We start from the raw sequence: 22133 nt of genomic DNA, 5'->3' as shown, positions 1-22133 counted from the left end.
ACCCTCCAGAGCCCCGGTGTGAGCTGAGGCAGCCGCAGCAAGATTCATCACTAACAAGCAGAGGCGGGGTGCGAGGCATGTGCAGGTGCTGGGTGAACTGTAATTACGGAGACAACAGTAACCGGTAAGTCATGGCCAGCATCCCAGCAGGCTGAAGGCAGTGCCTCGTTTCTTCTCGGGGAGCAATTTGCTCACTGAGAGGGATCTACGCTGGGGAAGGGAACGTGGGCTCTTGCCTGCGGGCTCTCCGGGTCTTTTAGAGGTCAAAAGTCCGGGGAACAAGGTTTTCATCCAGAAGACGGACACCTTAGGTTCAAGTCTGACTCTATGAGCTAATTACCTTGGTCACCAGCTTGAAATTTCAAAGGATTCTTTTTGCTCTGAGGATAGAAATCAGAATCCTAGAGGTGGCTTCCCAGGTCCCCAGACTTACACCTCCCTCCATCCCATTTTGGTAGCACTTCAGTTCCTTGAAGGTGCTGCGCTCCCTTCTGACCACGTCTGCACGTGCTGCAGTCTGTTCGCCCCCCTGGCCTGCCCTCCCTCCTCTTCCCACACGCACAACTTTGGCTGGCCAGCTCTTTTTCATTCTTCATCCAAAATCTTAGCTGGAAGTTTCTTCCTTGGAGGGAACTTCCCTTGATCCCCATCCCCGTCCCAGAATAGATCAGACAGCCCTATTGTCTCCTCTCATAACACCTTCCGCAATAAAGAATATGATCCATCCACATTCATAAAGGTTCACTGGAAGAATGAATGAGTAAACTTTGGATCCCTGGGAGGCAGTGAAGCAGAGTGGTTAAGAGAACACTTTTTGGAATTAGAAAGATCTGGATTCAGGTTGTGTCCTTACCATTTGTTAGCTGGGTGACCCTGAATGAGTTACCTAGCCTCTCTGAACCTCATTTCCTTATTTGTAAAATAAAGACGAGGGTACCTACCTCGTAGGGTTGTTGGGAGGACTTAGGGAGGTGACACACATGAGCTAAGTGCACAGTTTGGGGCTCATCACAGAGAAAACGCTTAACGCTTGGGAGCTGCTGTTCTTAATGTTACCACGATCACTCTGACAGCCTTTATTTGCTCCCAGTGTCAAGGGAACATACCTGGGCGCTTGTTTTTGCATCCCGTTTTCCACTGTGTTTGTTCTCCGAGTATCTTCCCGAACCATCTCCAGGAGCTTCTGCAGATCTGGTGGGAACAGGAGGGGTCACTGTCTGCAGGGTGCTCTGGAGGCAGGACTGAGCAGGTCGGGCCCAGCCCCCCAGGATGACATCGCCCCTGCTTCAGAGTATGGGGGAGCTGGAGAAGGATTAGACTGGGGTCTAGAAGTGTGGCAGGTTGTAAATGTGACATGTGACTCCTCTGCTTATAACCGAGGACTGGCCATTTTTCTTTGGGACGATGTCTAAATCCCTTCACGTGGCCTGGGAGGCCTTGCAGGGTCTGGGCTGCCCTTTCTCTCTCCTGTCTCGTCTTACATTTTGCCCTGCCACCCCCACCCCCACCTTAAACTCTATCATCACCTGAGAGAAGTACTTCCAATTCCAAGAAGAAAGCATCCTGCTCGGGGAAAACCCTCCCTGATCCCACAGACCTGAAGCTCCAAACTGGTGGTCCACAGGCTGCATCAAGCTTGCAATTGCGTCTGATTTGATTTGATTTGATGCCCAAACGTTTCAAAACTGGGAATTTCCGCCTAAAAACTCCAAGCCTCCAGCTTCCCCAGAAAGGACTCTGAGATGGCCCATTCCTGCCATGTGCTGACGGGGGCCTTTAGACTCTCCTGTGTACTCTCCGGCGGCCCACAGCCCCCTCCCCGCCTCACTGCATTACTTTACTTGTATTTTCATACTTAATATTATTGCTTTTTACCTAATGTAGAGCTATTTCTTTGTGCCTGACTATTACGAGTTGGCTTGTGACCTCCAGGAAGACAATGTCGAAGTCCTAATCCTCGGGACCTCAGAATGCGAATTACTCATATTCTTATTTGGAAGTAGGGTTGTTGCAGGTGTAAGTAAGATGAGGTCATACTGGAGTGGAGTGGGCCCTTAATCCAATGTGACTGATGTCCTTGTAATAAGAGGACAGAGACACGAAGGGAGAAGGTGGCCATGTGATGACAGAGGCAGAGACTGGCCTGACGATGTCGCCACAAATCAAAGTGCCAAGGGTCGCCAGCAACTACCAGAAGACATAAACAGCAAGGAAGGAAACATCCATGCAGGTTTCAGAGGCAGCGTTGCCCTGCTGACACCGTGGTGTGGATTCTAACCTTCAGAACTGGGAGACAATAGATTCCTGTTGTTTTAAGCCAGGAAATGACTTTAAGTTGGAACTTTGTTAGGGCAGCCCCTGGAGGCAAATACACTGACACTCTCAAAAGTTGGAAAATAATATACATTTGGAGTAAGCTATGTGCTTCAAGAAAAGTGGTAGAGGGGATGTCCAAAGTGTTTTATATGGATACAGATGTGCAAGTCTCTGGTACTGTCCTTGCCACATGAGCGTCTCAGTCCACACTAGCTGAATAAATAAGTGAGTGACTAAGGAGGGGAAAAAAAGTAGGAAGGATGTGGGAGACTATGAGCGAGGTCTGGAAAATCAGTGAAGGAGGACAAAGCCAATGCAGACACTTCTCACTCTTCAGAGGTGCCTGAAGTCAGCTCAAGTTCAAGTCTCAAGGGCCATGCCTGGAAGGGGGAAGCCCGATGCTTCCCAGGGCCGTAAGTTCCATCTTGTTTATGCAGTCACTGGGCGCTAGGGGAAGGGCACCCCTCCCCCCTTAGTGACCTGGGAGCCATCGAGGCCATGACAAACATCAGTGTTTAACCGTTTTCCACTCACCTTCCTCCCCCTCAGGTAGTTTATCTTTCTAGTAACTTTCGGGCGTGACTCCATTTGACCTGAATCTGACCTGCATTTCTCTCTTGTCATGCCCACCTCCTCTACTGCCACACATCCCAGAATCCTTGGGGGGGGGGGCGGAAGCCCATTAGGGAAGGCACGGAAGCTATTTCCTCTACCTTTTTCTCTTCTCCTGGGAACCTAGCAGCAATGTCCGACTGCTCCCCAACTCCTGCCCCAAACCAGCCCAGTGGGTGGATCCCAGCAGATGAACCGAGTGGCTTGGCACACTGGGCAGCCCTCCTAGAGAATCACGTATAAGGCACCATATTTCACTTAACGCAGCAGGGTTTTTTTCCTGCTTGCTGATAATGCCTCTGGGCAGGAATGGTGCCCGCTGATATCAAGCTCCACCCATTATGCAGCTGAGGTTGGATATGCATGAACTAGAACAAAGCCTTGGGACCCACGTCTACTCTCCAAGGTTATCTGGAAGAAGAGACTTCTTCTTGGAAAGGGTGCAGATGCCATAAAATAGAGTTTCCCCGAGGAAGAGAGACCTGTGATGGGCGCCTACACTCGGGGGAACCTGCTTAAGTCCCAGTTTCCAGGGCGATGGGGATACCATGTGCAATGCTCAGAGCTCACAGCATCCTGTTACCAGATGCCAAATCACACCATTAAAGAAAAAATTCTGACTTCCTTCCTCCATCTTCCATCGATTTGGGAGGGGACCAGCCCACAGGGAGGCCACGACCCGCTGTTCCCAGTCATTTGCATCCACAAAGACTTCATTATGCCGCCAGCCCTGGAAATTAGACCTTGGTCAAATGGGACGTCTCTCAGAATAGGACTCGTGAATTCAGAATCAATTTGAGGAGGTTTTAGAAGGCAATGAGAGTCTGGGAAATTAATCTACTTTTGTCAAGGCTCTGACAGATGCACTGGAGGTTAAAGTATGAACAGAGGGAAAGGGTGAGAGAGCGGAGGTAGACGGGCTTTCTCTCCGGGATGTAGGTCTCTGGTGGAAACGCATCTCCTACCCATGGCTGAGCACCTGCTGTGTGCCAGGTTGAAGGTGAGGAAGACACTGTTCCACACCTGCAGGGAGCTCACGTTCCTTCCCCCTTTCTTCTTTAGTAATAGAAATATGTGTGTACATGTCTGTGTGTGAGTGTGTGGACTTTTGTGTGTGAGGGGAGGCATCTACTAGCTCAAGGCAGATTCAGGGCAGACTGGTCAGATCTATGGTAGGACTTACTGGCATGGAGAGGCTCTTCGTCAGGCTTGGTCGAAGACGACTCATTGTCCTCGACGTCCTTGCTGCCCGTTGCCTGGGTGATCACACTTTGGGGCTCATCTGAGCCTGGGTTCCCAGAGACCATGCTGCTCTGGGGGGAGGACCCTCCACTCGTCCGAGACAGACTGAGGGTCGAGCCCCGCCGGCTTGGTTTGCGGCTGGTGGTGCGTATCACAGGAATTTTAGATTTCTTGGTCTGCAGGAAAGAGAGAAGAGAGGGGGGTTTCCGAAAGGAAGAAGAAAGGACAGAAAGATGGAAGGAAGGAGGCGAGGAGGAAGAAGGGTGGAAAGAAGGGAGGGAGGGGGGAAGGAAGGAAGAAAAGTAGGAAAAAAAGTGAAAATCTGGTTCTGAATGTGATTTCCTTTTTTTTCTTTACAAACTCCATGAGACACATCTAGGTCTGGAGTGACCTTCTGTCACAAATCGAGATCATTTATACATGTGTATTATTTGAAGCGAGCGTGGTGAGACTTCTACTCAGCGAGTACCAGGGTCGCCCAAGTAGTCACTCCAGGAAGCCAAACGAATATCCCCATGATGCTGCCATCGCCCAGAACAGTTTTTGACTTTTCTTTCGTAATAACCATCATAGTTGATTTTTACACTGTGGGGAGGATGGGTCTGACTTCTTTAGCTGCATCTTGGATTTGTGTTCACTGGGATTTGTGTTCATTTCTGAAGAATACAAGGTGGAGAAAATTCTATGAATTCAGGAAGTGGAGGAGAGGGAGGCAGACTTGTCTCACCTCAAGAGGGATGGGGTGGTACTCTTGTTTGGGGAGGAGCCATGATGGAGGTGGGCGGGGCTCCTGGACGACGAGTCCTAGGAGGTCAAAAGCGCAGGTGGGGAAAGTCCTGTGAGGAGATTGTGGATTTTTGGAAGGAAAGAGTCAAAGTGGACAGGTTATGTGTGTGCGTGCGTGTGTCCGTGCGTGTGTGTGTGTCTGTGTCTGTATCTCCAAGTCTTCGGCTTCTTAACTTGCCCAAGATGACACATCCAGCGAGTATCAGACCCAGGAGCTACATCTAGGTCAGGCTAACACCTATGCTAATTATCATGCCTTGCATAGAAATACTTTAAGCAATGCCTTTTTCAGTGGCATCGACATTGCCCTTGATCCCATGCTGATGAGTCTTTATGACCTTTAAAACAGCAGGTTTACAGTGGGGAAGAAGGCCCTTAGCAGCTCCAGAGTAAGAACTCAATACACGTGTGGGCTATCGTGTACACTCAGTTAACAGACACTATTTCATTTGAGAACGTGTGAACTGAAAGCCCTTGGAGGGCAGTTGGAGGTCTTCTTTGGATGAAACTCACAGTGTCTGAGACCCTAGGGAAGAAGATAAGGAGAAGAGGTAGCACTGAAGGCCACACAACATTTAGTTAATATCTAACAGGATGGAGAGAACTGTACTATTCAGCAGGACTCATGGTGCCCTGAATGTGGGTGGAACTTTCCAGCTCCAGAAGAGGGGAGGGATTTCTTGGTTGCACAGGGCAAGGAGAGGGTGGGAGAAGAGGGAGGAAGGGTGGTGGGGGAACACTAGGGGGGTTAAGACATAATGTCTCTCTGGGGACCGCCAACACACCTTCAGTGAAATTCTACATAAATGATGGAATGCTTCAGAATGTGATAGCCTGCAGGCAGGGGCGGGGGTGGTGGTGGTGGAGTTTGAAGTGGGTTTAACCAGATCTCCAAGGAAGCACGTGAGTTGCAAAATGACTGTGATAGAGAAAAAGCAAAGGCCAAAAGTTGGCATGTCCCCCCGTTGATAAATTAGGAGCTTGATACAGTGTCCCCTTTGTCCTGGCATTGCAACTGGACATTGCCAGACTGACAGAGATCCCCTCTGTGCCCTGCCACCCTGGGGAGAGGTGATGGCAGAATTCGGGGATAAAACACTTAGAAGTAGCCTTTTCCTGTCTCACCTGGGACGATATGAATTCCTGACTCTGGACACCAGACTCCCTCGAGCGATGCCACTTTTGAAGGCTGGACAGATTGTGTCAGAGGCAGCAGTGAGACTTGCAGTGAGCACTGGGCTCAGGGCCAGGGGACCTTGGGGGTCCTTGGGCAAGGCACCCTCCCTTGCCTCCGTTCCCTCATCTGTACAACAGAGAGGATGGGCTGGGGTGATCTCAGAAGAGCTTTCCCTACCCAGAGGTCTGTGTGCATCCTCCTTGCGGTAGGATTTCATCTTGTTCTCCTAAAGTTGCCATTAATTAAAATTCAATTAACAGCTGCAGCCAGGAAATCCAAAGTGAAGGGCTGACACTTCTGATTAATTGAGAGCGGCAGAAAAATAAAATGTGGGGGGAAGATGTGACAGGCAGCTTTAGCGTCTTGCTTGCCCTTTATTGAGCTGACTCTCTCTGAATCGACTTAAATCCTCAAATACTTCTTCTCTATTTTGTGTATTTCACTCAGGAGCAGTGTTTGCTAGCAGGGACTGCTTTTTTGGCAACAAAAGGAAAAGATTTCCCTGAATGATTTCTTATACTTTCTTAGAAGCAGAGGTTTCAAACTGGTGGCTCACGGGGAAACATGTGTAGCTGCCCAGAATTTTAAAAATTGGGGATATCTTTATATAAAAACTGAGGTTATTGGTCTCTCTTGAAAATGACAAGCCCTGGCTCCCATCCTGACACGGCGAAATGAATAGAGCTGAGTAGAGCTTCTTTCCTTTAGTTGTGCAGGAGAATTCCTGTTTGCCACAGACCTTACCACTCCCTACCATATTATCCAGCCTGATTTTTTTTTCATTTATGCAAACTGTCTGGCTCTTACGATCACTGCCTTGATGCTGACAAGCTTCACACATACAGAATAATAACAGTTGGGAGTGGATTGGAGCCTCTCAAAGTCATCATTTTGTAGGTGGAAAGACTGAGGTCAGGAGAGAGGAAAGGACTTGTCCAATGCAATATGGTGAACCGAGTCACAGAGGTTAAATGAGGTCTCCCGACTCCCACCCTCAGAATGGGCCACACTGCAGCCCAGAGTCTGAGCCACAAACTTGCCCCGGGAAATTCAATTCCATTAGAGTTCAAGTGCGGTAATTCACTCTCCCCTCCTCCCATTTTAGTTGTGAATATCCCTGAAGGACTTCTTTCTTTTTTTTTAAATTATTTTTTAAGGTTTGTGGCTCCTGCTGCTTTTTCTGTGCGTCTCTGGAGACAGATGCACACGATATCACCGTAGCAACTTTCTGTGGTAAAAACAAAGGCTCTTCTCAGATTTAGGAGCGCCCCGATGAAAGAGCAAGAAAATCCTGAAACTTCACGAGGGGCAATTATAGTCATGAAATACCACGGAGGACATGCTTCTGGAGAGCTCGGTGTTTAATACACAGACCCAGGATTAGCTCTTGGCTCTGCCCCTGCCCAGCTGTGTGACCTCATGCAAATCACTTAACCTCTCTGAGCCCTAACTTTCTGCTCTCTTACCTGGAAATGAGAATACCGCCCCACGGGGTAATTAGGAGGACAGAACTGGCTAAAATCACTAAAGAGCTTCCTAGCACACACCCTGGCCTATTGCTGTTCTGCGCAAAAGGGGTTTCTAAAAATTATATAACCACAATAAGACGCAGCATGGTAACATTTTCAAAGTGAGGTGGGTGGTTGCATATTGTTTCCTGGGGTTCTTTAGTCATGTTGTGAAGTGGGCAGAAGCCAGCATTATTCCCATTTTGTGGTTCAGCAAAAATCTCTCAACTATCTTTAGCTGTCTACCCCTAGCATCACTGTTATTATGGCGCTTGTTTTTAAGTGCACGAATTGTGGATACGAATACGAATTTTGGGTCAGGAGGAGTTTTGAGTGAAAAGAACAGACCTCTTGATGTGCTCTTAATAAGAAATACATGTTCTAGTTTGTAGAAAACCCTGTCTTTTGAATCACTCACTTCTTACTTTCTGACTGTGTTTAAAAAAGAGAGAGAGAGAGAGGCAGAGACAGATACAGAGAAATGACTGTTTTTGATTAAAAATATAAAGTGAGGTGAGTCCATTTCCTTCTGGAGACATCTTATTAAGCAGATCCCAGGTACTGCTTCTCTTCTCTGTGAAGTGGTGTCCAGCTAAATGTCATTTCTTCTACAATCCCCAGATAACCATTTTAATTACAATTTACAAAAAAAACCCAAAAAACAAACAAACAAAAAAATCCAACAGCATGAAGTTCTGACTTCCTTTCACTCAGAGAACCAACTAGGAAAAAAATCCCATCAGAGACAAGACCGGCAAAAACACCTCCAACCCAAGTTGGGGCTGGAACGCAGCCAGCAGAGTCGCGTGCGGGTGGTTACCTTGGGCGCTGTGACGAAGTGCTCCCACCTCTGTCCAATGGACTTGTCCTTATTAATTTTTTTTATTGTGTTCTTGCTTCCACCCGGGTCCCTGTGTGAAAAACAGCTTAATGAGTTTTCCCTTTCTGGAGCCTCAGTTTATTACAAGTTCTTTTAAGAAATGCAGTAAATAGATGATGAGTGGTGGCTGGTCTCTGCCAGGATCCTCTCTTAGACTCCAGGGCAGGTCTGCGGTTCCTCCTGGGGGTGAATTGAAAAGCACTTCCATTTCTGAACCTCTGCCTGCGCTGGTGCCTAAGGGTCCCACCAGCAGGGACGCTTCTGAATAACACACAGAGAGGATGACTGGGTGGGCTTGTGGGGAGCTTGTCGGGTGGGTTACACAACGCAAATCACTGGTTTGGAGCTTATTAAGTGGAAGCTCTACACTAACCTACACGCAAGATGCTTCCTGTGCATTCTCACTGAAGCATCTCAACCAAGCCTTGTGATATAGTCACTCATTCCATTTTATAAATGAGAAAACACACCCTGGGGGGCTTAAGTCACTTACCTAGATGCACATTTGTAACGAACCTGTCCAGGGCCCTGTACCTAATTTTGTATTATAACTTTGTATTCTTTTTCCTAAAGGGTCCCTCTCCCCAATTAAATAAACTTCAGGTCCCATGAAACCTGGATCTTCCCCTCATGGATTGGGAAATCTCTGGGTGTGAGAGTAAAGCCCCAGCGAGTTTTGATGGTGACATGCCTACAACCCCTTACCTGAAACCCATGGCACCAGACGTGTTGCCAAATTTGGAATTTCGGCATTTTGGAATGGAAATACGCTGCGTATACCATAGGTTAACATAATCCTTCCAGTGGGGCCCGGGGTGCTGTAATCAGACACCCTGTAATCAGCACCTTGTAATCACACACTTTAATTTTTCTGCAGTGGTATCTGAAAGTTTACGCTAGGTGGGATAAAGACCATGAACAGCTTCAAGTCAAGTTTTGCTACCAGATCAGTTTGGGTCGTGTCAGATTTTGCTGCAAATAAGTTATGGAAAAATGGAGCTTAAGAGAGCCTTTTGGATTTGGACCTTGTGTCTATGTGGATTTCTGCTGAGAAGTCAGCTGGATGACTCAGTGTCTGCTCTCTCAACTACCTTTACCTGACTCTCTATCAATTGATCGATCTATTGATCTCTTCCTCTATTCACCCCTATCTTTCTTTATCCCCTTTTTCTTTACAGAAAGGATTTTAGAGGGCTGGGAATCCTTTACATCATTTGGTTGGCTGTCACTTAGCGTAGAGGAAGGACTCGAGGGAAAGAGATGGCCAGACCAGTTTGATGGGGGGAGGTACCAGGGGAAGTCTAGACTTATCAGGGGCCGCCACAGACGCCAAGGTGAAAGTCGGGCTGGGGAGGGCGGGGTGAGAAAGTGCCTCCGAGCTTCTTGTAAGACTTAATGTTTGATTACACAATAAAAAGCCCTCTGAATAATTAACAGTGAAGCTCATTTGACTTTGGTTCTGCCTGCCTCGCCCCCGAGTAATCAAATTAGGGAATATTTAAAGTCCAGCCGGAGGAAGGAGCAGCGATACTTCAGTCCTACAAACAATATTTAAACGGGCTGCACTTCTGAAGTCTGATTTAAGGCTCACCAACTGGAAGCCTGAGCGCTTCCTGCTTTGGAGCGTTTCTTTCAAGACCACAGGGCTTTTCTTGCTTTTTCCTTTTGCTAACGCAGCCCCCTGCTGTGCATCCAGCCTTCTTGAACTTCAAAAGCAACCCACCTCCGCCCTTTAAAATTAAATCTGGTCCTGGCCATGCTTTCAAAAATCTTAAATATTCAGACCCAACCAGGAAGATGGAGGCTTTTCTGTTCACGCAGACTTCCAAGACGACCCGAAATCTACTGCGACTTCAAGCAGCAGGTTAAATGAGCTAAAAATGCAAAATGCAAGCTTCCCAGAGATCTTAAAAGGCCCTGAGCATCGCTCTTGCAAAGCCATTGATAAAGAAAGGGCCTGGTTAGACAGACTCGGTCTCTCTGATGTTGCATTTTCAGTAGCAAATAAGCCAAAAAGCAGTATCAGTGGCAAGGAGGAAAGAACATCACCCAAGTGTCGTGGTCCACAGCGGACTGACGACACACACCCGGTCCCAGGAGGGCGAGCGAGTTGGTGTTCCTTCCCACCGCCTGGAGGGCTAGTCATTGCCGTTCACCCACAGAAGGGTCCCAGGTCTTCCCGGCTCCTTGAAGTCGGGTGTTAGCGCTGTGACTTGCTTTGTTTAAAAATCCGTGAGTGAAAGTCACCTGTGGCTCTTAGGGCCAGTGCTCAGGTCAGATTCCCTTTTCTCTGCATAGACCAGGAAACTTGTGATGAGATGGAGCTCCAATCAGCACGTGTCCTTTGAGTGACTATGGTGAGCAGGGTCCCATGTTGATGACATGTAAAAGGGGAGCAAGAAATGAACTTATGTCGCATTAAGCTGCTGAGATTTGGGGCTTGTTCATGACGGCAGCTTAATTTAGCTTACCTAACCCATGTCTCTGTGAGATTTACTGTCTGTGTGACCTCAGGCAAGTCTCTCTGAGCATCAGAACCAGGAAAAGGGGTGTATCTTCGCAGTTAACAGTGGGCTTAAGAATCAGGTGGACCAGCTGTTTGAGCCCTCCACCTGCCCTGCAGCTTCCTGGACATGCGAGTTTGTGTAATGTTTAGCTCCTCTGAGCCTCAGAGTCCTCATCTATAAAATGGGGAAATATTAGCTAAGCCAGAGGATGATTACAGTGAGGATGCAATGAGGTGGAGGGAAATAGCTCAGCGGTAGGGCACATGCTTGGTATGCCCGAGGTCCTGGGTTCAATCCCCAGTACGTCCATCAGAAGAAAAAAAAGATGCAATGTAATGGGGCTTGTTAAGAGCTTGGCAGAGTGCCTTGTATAGAGAACTGAGTATAGTTGAGTTATTGACAGCACACTTTTTTTTCCGACAGAGATCATGGTGTGGCTTTGAAGGAGGGCCTCATGATGGGGAAGGAGGCACCAGGGCAGATCGGTGGGGAAGAAGTGGCTATGATTTTCAGACCATAGTTTCTCCCCGCTGAAGCTTTCTGGGGGATCCTATTTGCTAGAAATCAAGGGAAGAAGTCATCAAGCACCATCGCATCTCTTTTAACTGTGCCCGCCAAGCACATTTTGTTCCTCGCAGTCACTTGAAGACATCTATCCACAGTGGCAGAGTAATTTTCTCAAATCCTTCACTCTCTCTTTCCGAATCTGCATTTACTTCTCAGGTGGAAAAGCCTGTTGGCTGGTTTAGGACATGTTCACGTGTCCACGACTGAGATGGAGAACAGAGGTAACTGCTGATTTTGCACCAGGGAAGGGACAGAGATGAAAGCTCTCAGGATCTCCCAAGCTGGGTGGCTCATCCTGCCTCCCGAGGGTAGATGCTCAGATCCTGCCACGTTGCCCCACTCCTGCAGAGATGTCCACCCGAGTACAGAGATGGAGGGATGACGCAGTTAAATTGGTGCAGGGAGAACCAGACACTTCACTCAAATGTCACCTTCTGTGTGCGTCTTTCCCTGATGACCCAATTTAAAAGTCGGCCCTCGACCTTGTCACTGTCATATCATCCTGTCAGTTTCTTCATGATGCTTAACACTATCTCGAAGTATCTTGATTATTATATGTTTATTATCTGTTGCTCCCCCGTCTCCCCTAGAATAGAAGCTCCAGAAAGCAGGGACCTTGTCTGTTTTCTTCATGAGTATATTCCCAGTAGAGCTTGAGAAAAAGTAGTTTTGAGGAAAATGAGACCTTCGGAGTGTAAGGGAGGTGGGGGGGGGGCGGAGTGCAGAGGACACATGACAAGGGGAAAACAACTTAGGTATAAGAATTGCTATGAAGTGTGTTGTTCAGTACAATGTTGCATTTTTTTTTTTTTTTTTTTTTTTTTTTTTTTTTTTTTTTTGTGAGAGTAACAATCTAGCAAACACTCAAAGATCTTGGGGGAATTGCTTAAGTATGTTGATAAACTCCACAGTCATTAAAAGAGGTTTTAACATGGAGAGATGTTCCCTGTATATTAAATTAAATAACAAACATTTAGTTGCAAAGCAGTAAGTATAGAATGGTCTTTTTTTTTTTTTTTTAAAAAAAGGAAATTATATATTTATATATCATATGATCTTAGTTAGTTGGGGTCCCTTTTGTGTCCTGGCAAATACTACTTTATAATGAGTTATTCTTTTTTGACACCAGATTGCTCCCTAAGTTAAGTGAAGACAGGACTTCAGCTAGAAAAAGAGGAAATAATCATTTAGTGGTTAAGTGCACATGCTTTGCAGCATTCTGACTTTTATTAGCTGTGTAACTTAGTTACATAAGTAACTTGCATAACTTACTTACTTCAATTCTCTGTGCCTCTGTTTCCTTTTCTGTAAATCAGAATGAGGCTCAAATGAGGTCATAAATCCAGAGCAGTGCTTGACATAGAAAGCACTCAAATGCCAGCTATTTTCTTGATAATACAGTTGTTGGATTTAGGTGTCTGTGTCCTATTTGAAATGTTTTATATATAGAAAGTCATCTTTAATTTTTCTAAAGGAGGGATGGGTCCTTTGTGCCTGGGAAGCCCAGCTCTTGAGTGTCTGGACTCTCTTAATGAAAGGCAGGATTATATCCTGGACTCCCCAGTTAAGAGTGGGTCCAGTGGTGTCTCTCTGGGACAGCCAGAGGCCATAGGACACACGTGACTGTGCTGCTCACGCAGCTCCGGGAGAGAGCATGGGATTATCTCTGACTGTGGAGACTCGAGGCTGTTGGAACAGCTCCTTCCCCCTGCCTGGAAGGTAAGTCGGTAACCCTTTACTCCCCTCTTTGGTCAGGGGTCTGCCCGTTCCTTCTCCCAGGGCAGAGATGGGCACCGCTGGGGAGAGGTGGCGCTAAGGCTTGTAGCGCTTCCTTACACCTGGTTTTGTCTGCTTCTCTGCAAAAAGCCACTCGTTTCTAGTCAGTCCTTGGAAATTTAGTCTCCAATAAGAATAATACTAATACAAGTTCACATCCCCTTATCTAATTTCAAAACGCAAAGGGTTTTGAAAGCCAAAAAAAAAAATTTTAATAATGTATTTGGTGGCAAAACTGATCTGATGGGAGGCTACTGATGACCCTTATTTACCCTGAGTATCCACTTAGTTGTAAATACTCATTCCTTTTTTTTTTTTTTTCTGCAGAAATACATTTGATGAGAGGGTGCTGCCCCAGTCCCCTCTGGGAGTATGATGCTCTCTATAAAATATGCCCCATATTTCTTTTCTAAAAATGCCAAAAAAAAAAAAAAAAAGAAGAAGAAGAAGGAAGAAGAAGAAGAAGAAGAAGAAGAAGAAGAAGAAGAAGAAGAAGAAGAAGAAGAAGAAGAAGAAGAAGAAGAAGAAGAAGAAGAAGAAGAAGAAGGAGAAGGAGAAGGAGAAGGAGAAGGAGAAGGAGAAGAAGAAGAAGAAGAAAGAAGAAGAAGAAGAAGAAGAAGAAGAAGAAGAAGAAGAAGAAGAAGAAGAAGAAGAAGAAGAAGAAGAAGAAGAAGAAGAAGAAGAAGAAGAAGAAGAAGAAGAAGAAGAAGAATTTCTAAATGCAGCTGGTCCCAGAGTTTTGAATAAAAATCTATGGGTCTTGATATATAAAACAAGTCTGACTTTGCCTGAATAGAGGCTTACATCTCTCAGAGAAGGGTAATTAGCACATTCATTATTGAAGGCTCAGTTTCTGCTCTGTTGTGGACCCGATCATCTTGTCAATTGAAGTACACTCTCCTGCCAGCAGCAGAACTAATGAGGATGCTGAGAAAAGATAATGTGTTTGAATTGCCACATGATGAAATTGGGAAGACTTTTTCTTTTTTTCTAAATAAAGCAGAGACTCAGATGTAACTTCGAATGACATCCTAAAATCTGTCATCTGTCCATTTACCGAACCATCCGCCAATCCATCCAAACAAATATGGGATCGAACAAAGTGCTTGTAGCAGGCTCGCTGCCAGTTAGTAAAGTTTTGCTGCCTGTAGAAGGCCCACTATGAGGTATTGAATCACCCCATTTTCTTGCTACGAAATTCAGAGGGAGCCGGGATTGGTTCTACAGCCATCATTATGCCTAACTAGAAACAAAACCTCTGGGATCTACAGGTCCCGGAGGATGGCTGTTTTCCTTTTGGAAAATGCATGGTGGGTGTCAGGACTCAGGGTTTATGTTTTGAACCCTTGAATAACAGAAGATGCTAGCTGCTTGATGGTGGAAACTCAGAAAAGCACAGTCAGGAGAACTGAAGATTTGGTACTTCCCTGGTTGTTCCCTGGATTATTTATCTTTGCAACCAGAGTTTGGTTGACCTTGTGTGGCCACCCCACTCCCACTGCCGCCCCGTCTCTTTGTATGTTTGTCCCCGGTGAACACGGATCTTACTTGTTGATAAAATTCTGCTCAGAGTTTTGTTTATTCCCCAGCCTTAAGTCTCACAGGTACTATTGATAGTCATAAAGCCAACTGCCCTTTAAAATAGGGATTTTGATCTTAGAGAGCTATCATTTAGTGAGCACTCACTGTGTTCTCAGACATTAGGCTGAATACTCTCTCTGTTTTGTCTTGTTTAATCCTTACAATGACTCTTCTGAGGTAGGAACGCATTCGACAGATGAAGGAGACCCAGAGATGTTAAGTGACTTTGCCCCAAGGTCACAAAGCTATTAAGTGGTGCAGCCTTGGTCAGCCAGGTCATTCTGATGTCAAAGTCCTTGATCTTAATCACTCTGCTCCCTCTGGGCTTTTAAAAGTGTGTTTGAAGATTTGGGGGAACTCGCGTTATGGCATGAGTGTGAAAATCATTAACCAGGGATTAAGCATTAAAGAGAAGATACCCTTCTGCTTTCTTGATAATGGAAAAAAAGTTTTCTGGCACTTCCTAGGGAATCTAACAGCAACCCCACCCCCACCATTCATAAACTTTTCGAAAGTCAATCCCAAACAATGGTGTGTTCGAGCTGGCTCATATCGGCTTACAAGAACTAGACCAGTGCATCTCTTCCCAATTCCAAGTTAGGGACATCACGTTGGTAGGTCTGAAATCAGCCACGGTTGGGAGTATTTACACCAGGGAAGCTGGCATGGCTACAAATGATGTCTCCCCCTCTGGAGAACTGGTTATTAAACATTTACTGGCATATCTCTGACCCCAAACTAAAATCGCCATCAGGACCAAAGGATTCACTAGAAAAAAACCCAACAAATACTCTGACTTCCTGTGGGAGTCATTCCTGGACTGTATTTTTCAGTCAGGTCTGGCTCAGGTTCTGCTCTTAGAGAGCTGGACAGCCTCAGATCGCTGATGGAATTCTGCCCTGACATGTCATAACAGAACCCCCACAACTCTTGATGTCACCACTGGTCCTTTTTTACTGTAGACAACATTTGTGGGTCACATTCTGGGCACATTTTCCAAAACCAATCCAAGGAAATAAAGACGGTCCTTTTTTCTTCTCAATACAAATTTGGCATTATGTTCTTTCCCCATTTGGGGAGAATGGGTACCCAAATGTCAGAGGTGACATGCTGCTGCTGGTAGCTCACTCAGGGAGACAAAATGCTTTAGAGGTCCACTGGTTCAGGGGTCTTTTTCTTAGAAACTAGTTACCAACTGTGAAAAATATTAGATGTTGTATTGACCCATAAGTTCTATTTCTCAGAATCTAGCCAACAGAAATATTTTCAACAGGGCACAAAAATGTATGTGCAAGGATGTTCCATGCAGTATTATTTGAAATGGCAAAAACTAGGGAACAACCTTAGTGTCCATCAGTAGAGAAATGGTCATCTAAACTATGATCTACCTATACCAGGGAATGCTCAAGTATTTAAAGAATATAGAATGTTAAAAGAATATGGAACCTTAGTATGTACCATTCCAGGGAGGAAGAAATTTTCCTTCTAGGTTCTTTTGGCTGGTCTAAGAATTAAATTGACATGAGCTAGATTAACAGGAGAAAATAAAGTTAAAGTTTAATAAAATATATACATGGGAAAGACCCAGGAAAACTGGGTAACTCTCCAAAATGGCCAAAGCCCTCACTTTAAATACTATGTTAAGCTAAAGACAAAAGAAAAAGTTTTGGGTAGTGTTTTGGGATTTCAAAGGAGAGGAAGGCAATTCACATGGAGATGGGAAAGTTTGGTAAATGTTTAGTAAACTAATATTACCTGGGCCAGGTAGAGACAATGGGACACAGAATAGACTCTGATCTCTAGACCCTGGAGTTTGCCCACCACACCTAGCCCAATATTCTTTGCAGATTATCTCTGGTGATAGCTCTATTCCCAGAACAGGCCCTCTGTCTAAATTCTTTTAGGCAGTTAAGGAGAAAGTCAAGTCAAGTCAAGAGCTGAGTCTTTTGGGCCTGCAGTTTTTAGCTCAAAATAATTCATATGCCAAAGAGATATTTTGGGGTGGCAAATTTTGCTTCCATCATGGAAAGATGTCTGTAAGACTTTGTAGGGGGTGGGGGTGGGGAATCATATCCAGAACAATACACAGAGTATGATCTTATTTCTGTAAAATAAAAAAAAAAATGTATGTCTGTATGGCATTAGAAAGGTCTGGAAAAAAAAAAAAAGGAAAGATTTGGAAGGAGGAAGAACATATCTCAGATCTTTAAAAGGATTTCCTCTAGAGGGCAGTGAATTTGGGGTAGGGTGGACCATAAAGGCTTTCATACTTTATATACTTCTGAATTTTTCACAAATTTTTAATAGGGATAAAACATATTCATTCATTACTTGAGCAGTTTTGTTTTAAAGAAAAATAATGTGTGGCAAATGTTTTAAGGTGGTGGTTTTCACGCAAATTCTGTGAGCTACAAAGATATTTCGGAAATAATGGGAATGCCTTGGTGGGGGTGGAACTGAATTGCTTTCCCAGGTCCTCTTAATATCCTGCTTCATGTAGAAGCTCCATTTTGAATTTTTTTTTTTTTACATTATTGGGGGTTTCTATCATAAAAGCAGGGTTTCTGCTGCTTAAAAAAATAAAGGTTGTAAAATACCACATCAAGAGAAAGTGCAGCTTTAAATTCATCCCAATCAAATACATGGGATCAATTGGAGTTACTGGTCTATCAACAGATGAATTTGAGATTGCTTTATCCAGGCTCTGGTACAAGAGATGAACCAAGTTTGAGAGGGTGATGGGGAGGAGGTGGGGTTTTGGGAGATGGGTGGTAAAGATAATGCCTTCAGGGGGATGGGACTAATTAAGATTCAGGATTTTAGAAGTGAAAGAGGACTGTTTATACAATGGAATACTACTCAGCCATACAAAGGAATAAAATAGTGCCATTTGCAGCAACATGGATGGACCTAGGGATCGTCATTGTAAGTGAAGTAAGCCAGAAAGAGAAAGAAAAATACCATATGATATTATTCATATGTGGAATTTTTTAAAAAAAGGAAAAAAAGGACATTATGAATTCATCTACAAAACAGAAACAGACTCACAGACATAGTAAACAATCTTATGGTTACTGGGGAAAGGGGGCGGGAAGGGATAAATTCGGGAGTTTGAGATTTGTGAAAGCTAGTCACCATATATAAAAATAGATTTTAAAAAAGTTTCTTCCATATAGCACAGGGAACTATATCTAATATCCTGTAATAACCTTTAATGAAAAAGAATATGAAAACAAATATATGTATGCATATGCATGACTGGGACATTGAGTTGACACACTGTAACTGACTATACTTCAATTGAAAAAAAAAAAGAGGATTGAATTCACCTGGAAGCCAGGGCTGTGAGAGGGGCAGAGATCAGTGTATTATAGGGGTTGGGGGTGGGGATGATAGCATTGGGTGAAGGGGAACTTTATTTAACTCAGTCTAGGATTTTTACAGAACCAGTCAGTGTTCTTTAGCTTTTCTGTCCATTTCTTGCAGACAACGTGACTCTCCTTAAGGAAACAATGCCTTTACACGCCTGCCTCTTGCTTGTTCCACCTTGTGTGTGCAATGCAGTTCCTGCGACAGTGGCCTCGAGGCTTTTGATGGGTCCTCCCCTCTGGTGGGTGATACACCTAACACTTTTCTTGGCCTAGACAGCAGGTCCTGGAGCTTCTGCCTTAGCAAACGCAGCTACTTCTGGGGCCTGAACACAGAGTATTCCCTTGGACCCAAGTGGAGAAATATCTATCTATCTATCTATTTTTTTTTTAAAGGCACACAACAAAATCTTGAGAGGAGAAAAACAAAAGCCTGGAGTAAGGGAAGAATCCAAGGGAGGGGGAGCGGCTGAAAAGGAAGAGGAAGAAATAAGGAGCAGTGTTGGGGAGACATGGTCCAAGAAGAGAGGTGGAGAGCGGTGCCCCCTGGGTGGGCTGGTCTAGCTCACCAATTTCTACGGTGTAAGTACTTCCACTGTGGCTGACTGATTTCAAGCTTCCGGTGAGACGTCACTGAATGTGGAGTTGGGGAGAGAGGCTGGGAGGAGGCACACACGTGACCTCTCATAGCTGCATGACCTGGGAGACCCGGTTCCAGCTCACCCCTGTTTGGCTCCCACACAGAGCACAAAGCGGAACCCTTAAAGCCACCCACCCACCAGAAAAACCAGCAGTAGGAAGGGGAAAACGCATAGGAGCTTCCTTCCCCACTGCACAGTCTGTTGCCAGTGTACATGGCAGGCGGAAGGGCTGAGACCTACTTTGGATTCCAGCAGGTGATCACTGGCTTCATGGTGTGGTGGGTGTGGTCGATAGTCAGGGCCTCCAGGAGCCAGTGGAGGGCACAGAGCTGGCGGAAGAGGGGCTCACTGCAGAGACAGAAGGAGGGACCCTGTTAGAACAACATTCTTCACAATAGGGGCGACATAGAGACAGGAGTTATCCTGGCTCCCAGCTAGAGAGCTGTGGCCAAGCTCCAGGCGTGTGGAAGTATCTCCCATGCACCAGCTCATTAAACCTTCACAGTGGGCTCCTGAGGTATATATTGGCCCCACTTTACAGATGAGGGACCTGAGGCTGGGAGGAGGTAAGCAACTTGTGCCAGGTCACGGGGCTAGTAGGTGGCAGAGCCATGATTTGGCGTGAGATGACCCCATGCCGGTTACCAGGGATTTGTGTGTGTAGCGGGAAGAGACAATGGAAGGGGTCCCACAGGTAGAGGTCTTGACTGGGAATTTTAGGAAATTAATATCCCACAGGTACCCAATCGTTCACCTAGTAGAAATACAGTAAATACACTAGCAGTGTCCCCAAAGCCTGGAAACACAGGGAAATGGGTGCACTTCTTGTACTTCCTCCCCTTCCCCCTGACCCCAAAGAACAACCAGACCCACTGCTTTAAATGTATAAATCCTTTGCCCCAAAATGTAGCCGGATATGGAAGGAAAAAAACCACATGGAACATATTCTTTGAAAATGTAACTACAACACTACTTAAAAATAGGTCTAACCTATATTTTCTGATGAGGGAGGGGAATCTTGTATTACAGTTGTGAAGGAAAAGCCGGGCTGGTCTAACAAGATAACTCACAAATCCAAGTATCGGAATACTGATCTGAGTTCTGCTGGACTAACTTGTAAATCTAAGTTAATTAGTGTTGGTTTGCTGTTCATGTTTTCTTGCTAGCCAGCTGGATTTTCAAAGAGACATATCTGGCTTTGGAATGTTGGTTTGCTGCCTCCCTGCCTCCACTTTTGTGATAATGATGCTGCTAAAGCTGTTCCATGCCTATTGGCCAAATACCCCAAGCTTGTACTTTACCCTATAAAACCTCATGCGCACGTCTTGGAGGTGCTCAGAGCTTTGGAGCAGAAGCCCCTCTGAGCCCGCCGGCGTAATACATCTGAGTGCTCCAACCCTCCGAGTGGTGCTTGTTTCTTGGCTGGCCTGTCGTTTCCGTAACACAGTGAGCCAGGCATTGAATAGGACACTTGACACACGTTCTTTAATTCTCCCCTAAACCCTACGTATGAATCATTAATCCGAATTTCAGAGAAGAGGAAACTGAGGCTCAGAGAGGGGCAATCATTTTGCTCCAGGTCACACAGCTTGTTGGTGACAGAGATGGGGCCCGAATATCTTGTGTCATGCTCTCAACAACCCTGCAAGAAGGGCACTTTTGAGACAGGAGGGAAGGGGGCAGGGCACAGCCATTCAAAGAATGACAGCAATTAACACCAAAATGGCAGAAGATTCAACTCCCAGTAGGCCTTGAAGGTTAACATGGCCAGGAGGTTTGACTTCAGGTAGACCTTGAGCTTCATTGTGCGCTCACAGTAACATATTAACATGATAAATAACACGCCCACAGGCACCGTGACTGTCCCAAGGCTAACCACAGAAGGCCAAAGAGTGGGCGGTGGCCCAAATTCCTGGGAATCCCAGCCCCTTCCCGAGGGTAGTTGGAATGGTCCTCCCAGTTGTAGGCGTGTGAAGCTAATGAGCCCATAAAAACTGGCAACACCACGCCTTGTGGGCGCATCTCTCGCTCTCTCTTTGGAGACGGCCTGCACCCTGTCTGTGGAGTGTGTACCTAGTTTTACTTGAGCCTGAGCACCCAACCCCCACACCTCGTGGCCTTTCTCTTGCCTTCTGAAACAGCCTGCACTCTATGCAGTATGTATCTCTCTAAATGAATCTACCTTTACTCAACTGGGGCTCGCTCTTGAATTCTTTCCTGCGTGAAACCAAGGACCCACACTTGGCGGGGCACGTCCCAGGGACTCCACCGAGACCTGGGACAGGGCCCTCCTCACGCCCCACGTCCGTTTTGCCTGCATCTCCTTTATTCCATCCTCTTTGCAGACGAGGGGCTCAGAGAGGTAAAGAGATCATGCTGCTAAGATTAGTGAGGATTTGAACCTCCGTCTGCTTAACCCGAGACTGTGCTTTCATGTACCTGAGCTCTGATGGTGAGAGGTGCTGACGGAGCCAAGGTGACGGTGACGCTGAAAGCAAGGTCAGGAGAGGGTTCACCCGCTGCCTGCGCTGTTCCTGGAACTGAGGTGGAGTCCTAACCAGCCTCCCCTTCCCTGCGTGGTTTCTCCTCTTACACTAATGGGCGAGATGCCTCCATTACGGAGCTGGGTAACTGCTCTTCTCTGAAACTGCTGCGGGCCTGGTCCATACTCCCCAGGGTTCCCGGGCCTGATGCCCAGGGGGCAGGCAGCCATCCGCCCTCCTGGCTTCCTCTGAGGGTGGAGTCCCAGCCCTGGGGCTCCGGTGGGGAGCTGGCCCAGGGTGATCCCCTCAGCATCAGCGGCTCTTTTTTTTCTTTCTTTCTTTCCGGAGCCCCTTCCTTCTTCCTTTTTTTCCTTCCACAAATTATTTTCTCAGCATCTCCTTGCCTCTCACTTCTAATTTAAAGGACCCGCAAACCCTGGGATGAGTCTCCCAGGTCTCACCCCTTCCTTCCCCCTTTACACCCTCTCGGTCCCTACAGGTAAGTGCATTCTGGCAACTCAGGGCACCAGTGGTAGCAGCTGCTGAGCCGCGTCTGGCCCAGTGTAGACACCTCCCTGCACCCTTACTGTGACCCCTAGGAAGTTAGGAAAGGCCAGGGGAGAGGCTCCTTCTGTTCACAACTCAGAGCCCCTGCAGGCCTGGGCTTTGGGCTGTGTCTGGCAGGGCCA

General features: G+C 46.3%; 1 protein-coding gene across 3 annotated transcripts in view; it reads right to left on the bottom strand.

Annotated features, from left to right (window-relative positions):
- CCDC60 (coiled-coil domain containing 60) overlaps positions 1 to 22133 on the bottom strand; it is a 146965-nt gene that overhangs the window by 11973 nt on the left and 112859 nt on the right. For all 3 annotated transcript variants that reach the window (XM_064481185.1, XM_064481183.1, XM_064481184.1), the window contains exons 5-8: positions 19202 to 19309; positions 8462 to 8552; positions 4112 to 4346; positions 1107 to 1191 (exon numbers count right to left, since the gene is read on the bottom strand). In XM_064481185.1, coding sequence (XP_064337255.1) covers positions 1107 to 1191; positions 4112 to 4346; positions 8462 to 8552; positions 19202 to 19309 — 519 coding nt within the window. The remainder of the gene's footprint in view (positions 1 to 1106; positions 1192 to 4111; positions 4347 to 8461; positions 8553 to 19201; positions 19310 to 22133) is intronic.

The sequence above is a fragment of the Camelus dromedarius genome, chromosome 31 (assembly GCF_036321535.1).
Source record: "Camelus dromedarius isolate mCamDro1 chromosome 31, mCamDro1.pat, whole genome shotgun sequence".
Classification (NCBI taxonomy): Eukaryota; Metazoa; Chordata; class Mammalia; order Artiodactyla; family Camelidae; genus Camelus; species Camelus dromedarius.
The sequence above is the reverse complement of the archived record's forward strand: the minus strand, read 5'-3'. Positions and strand labels throughout refer to the sequence as shown.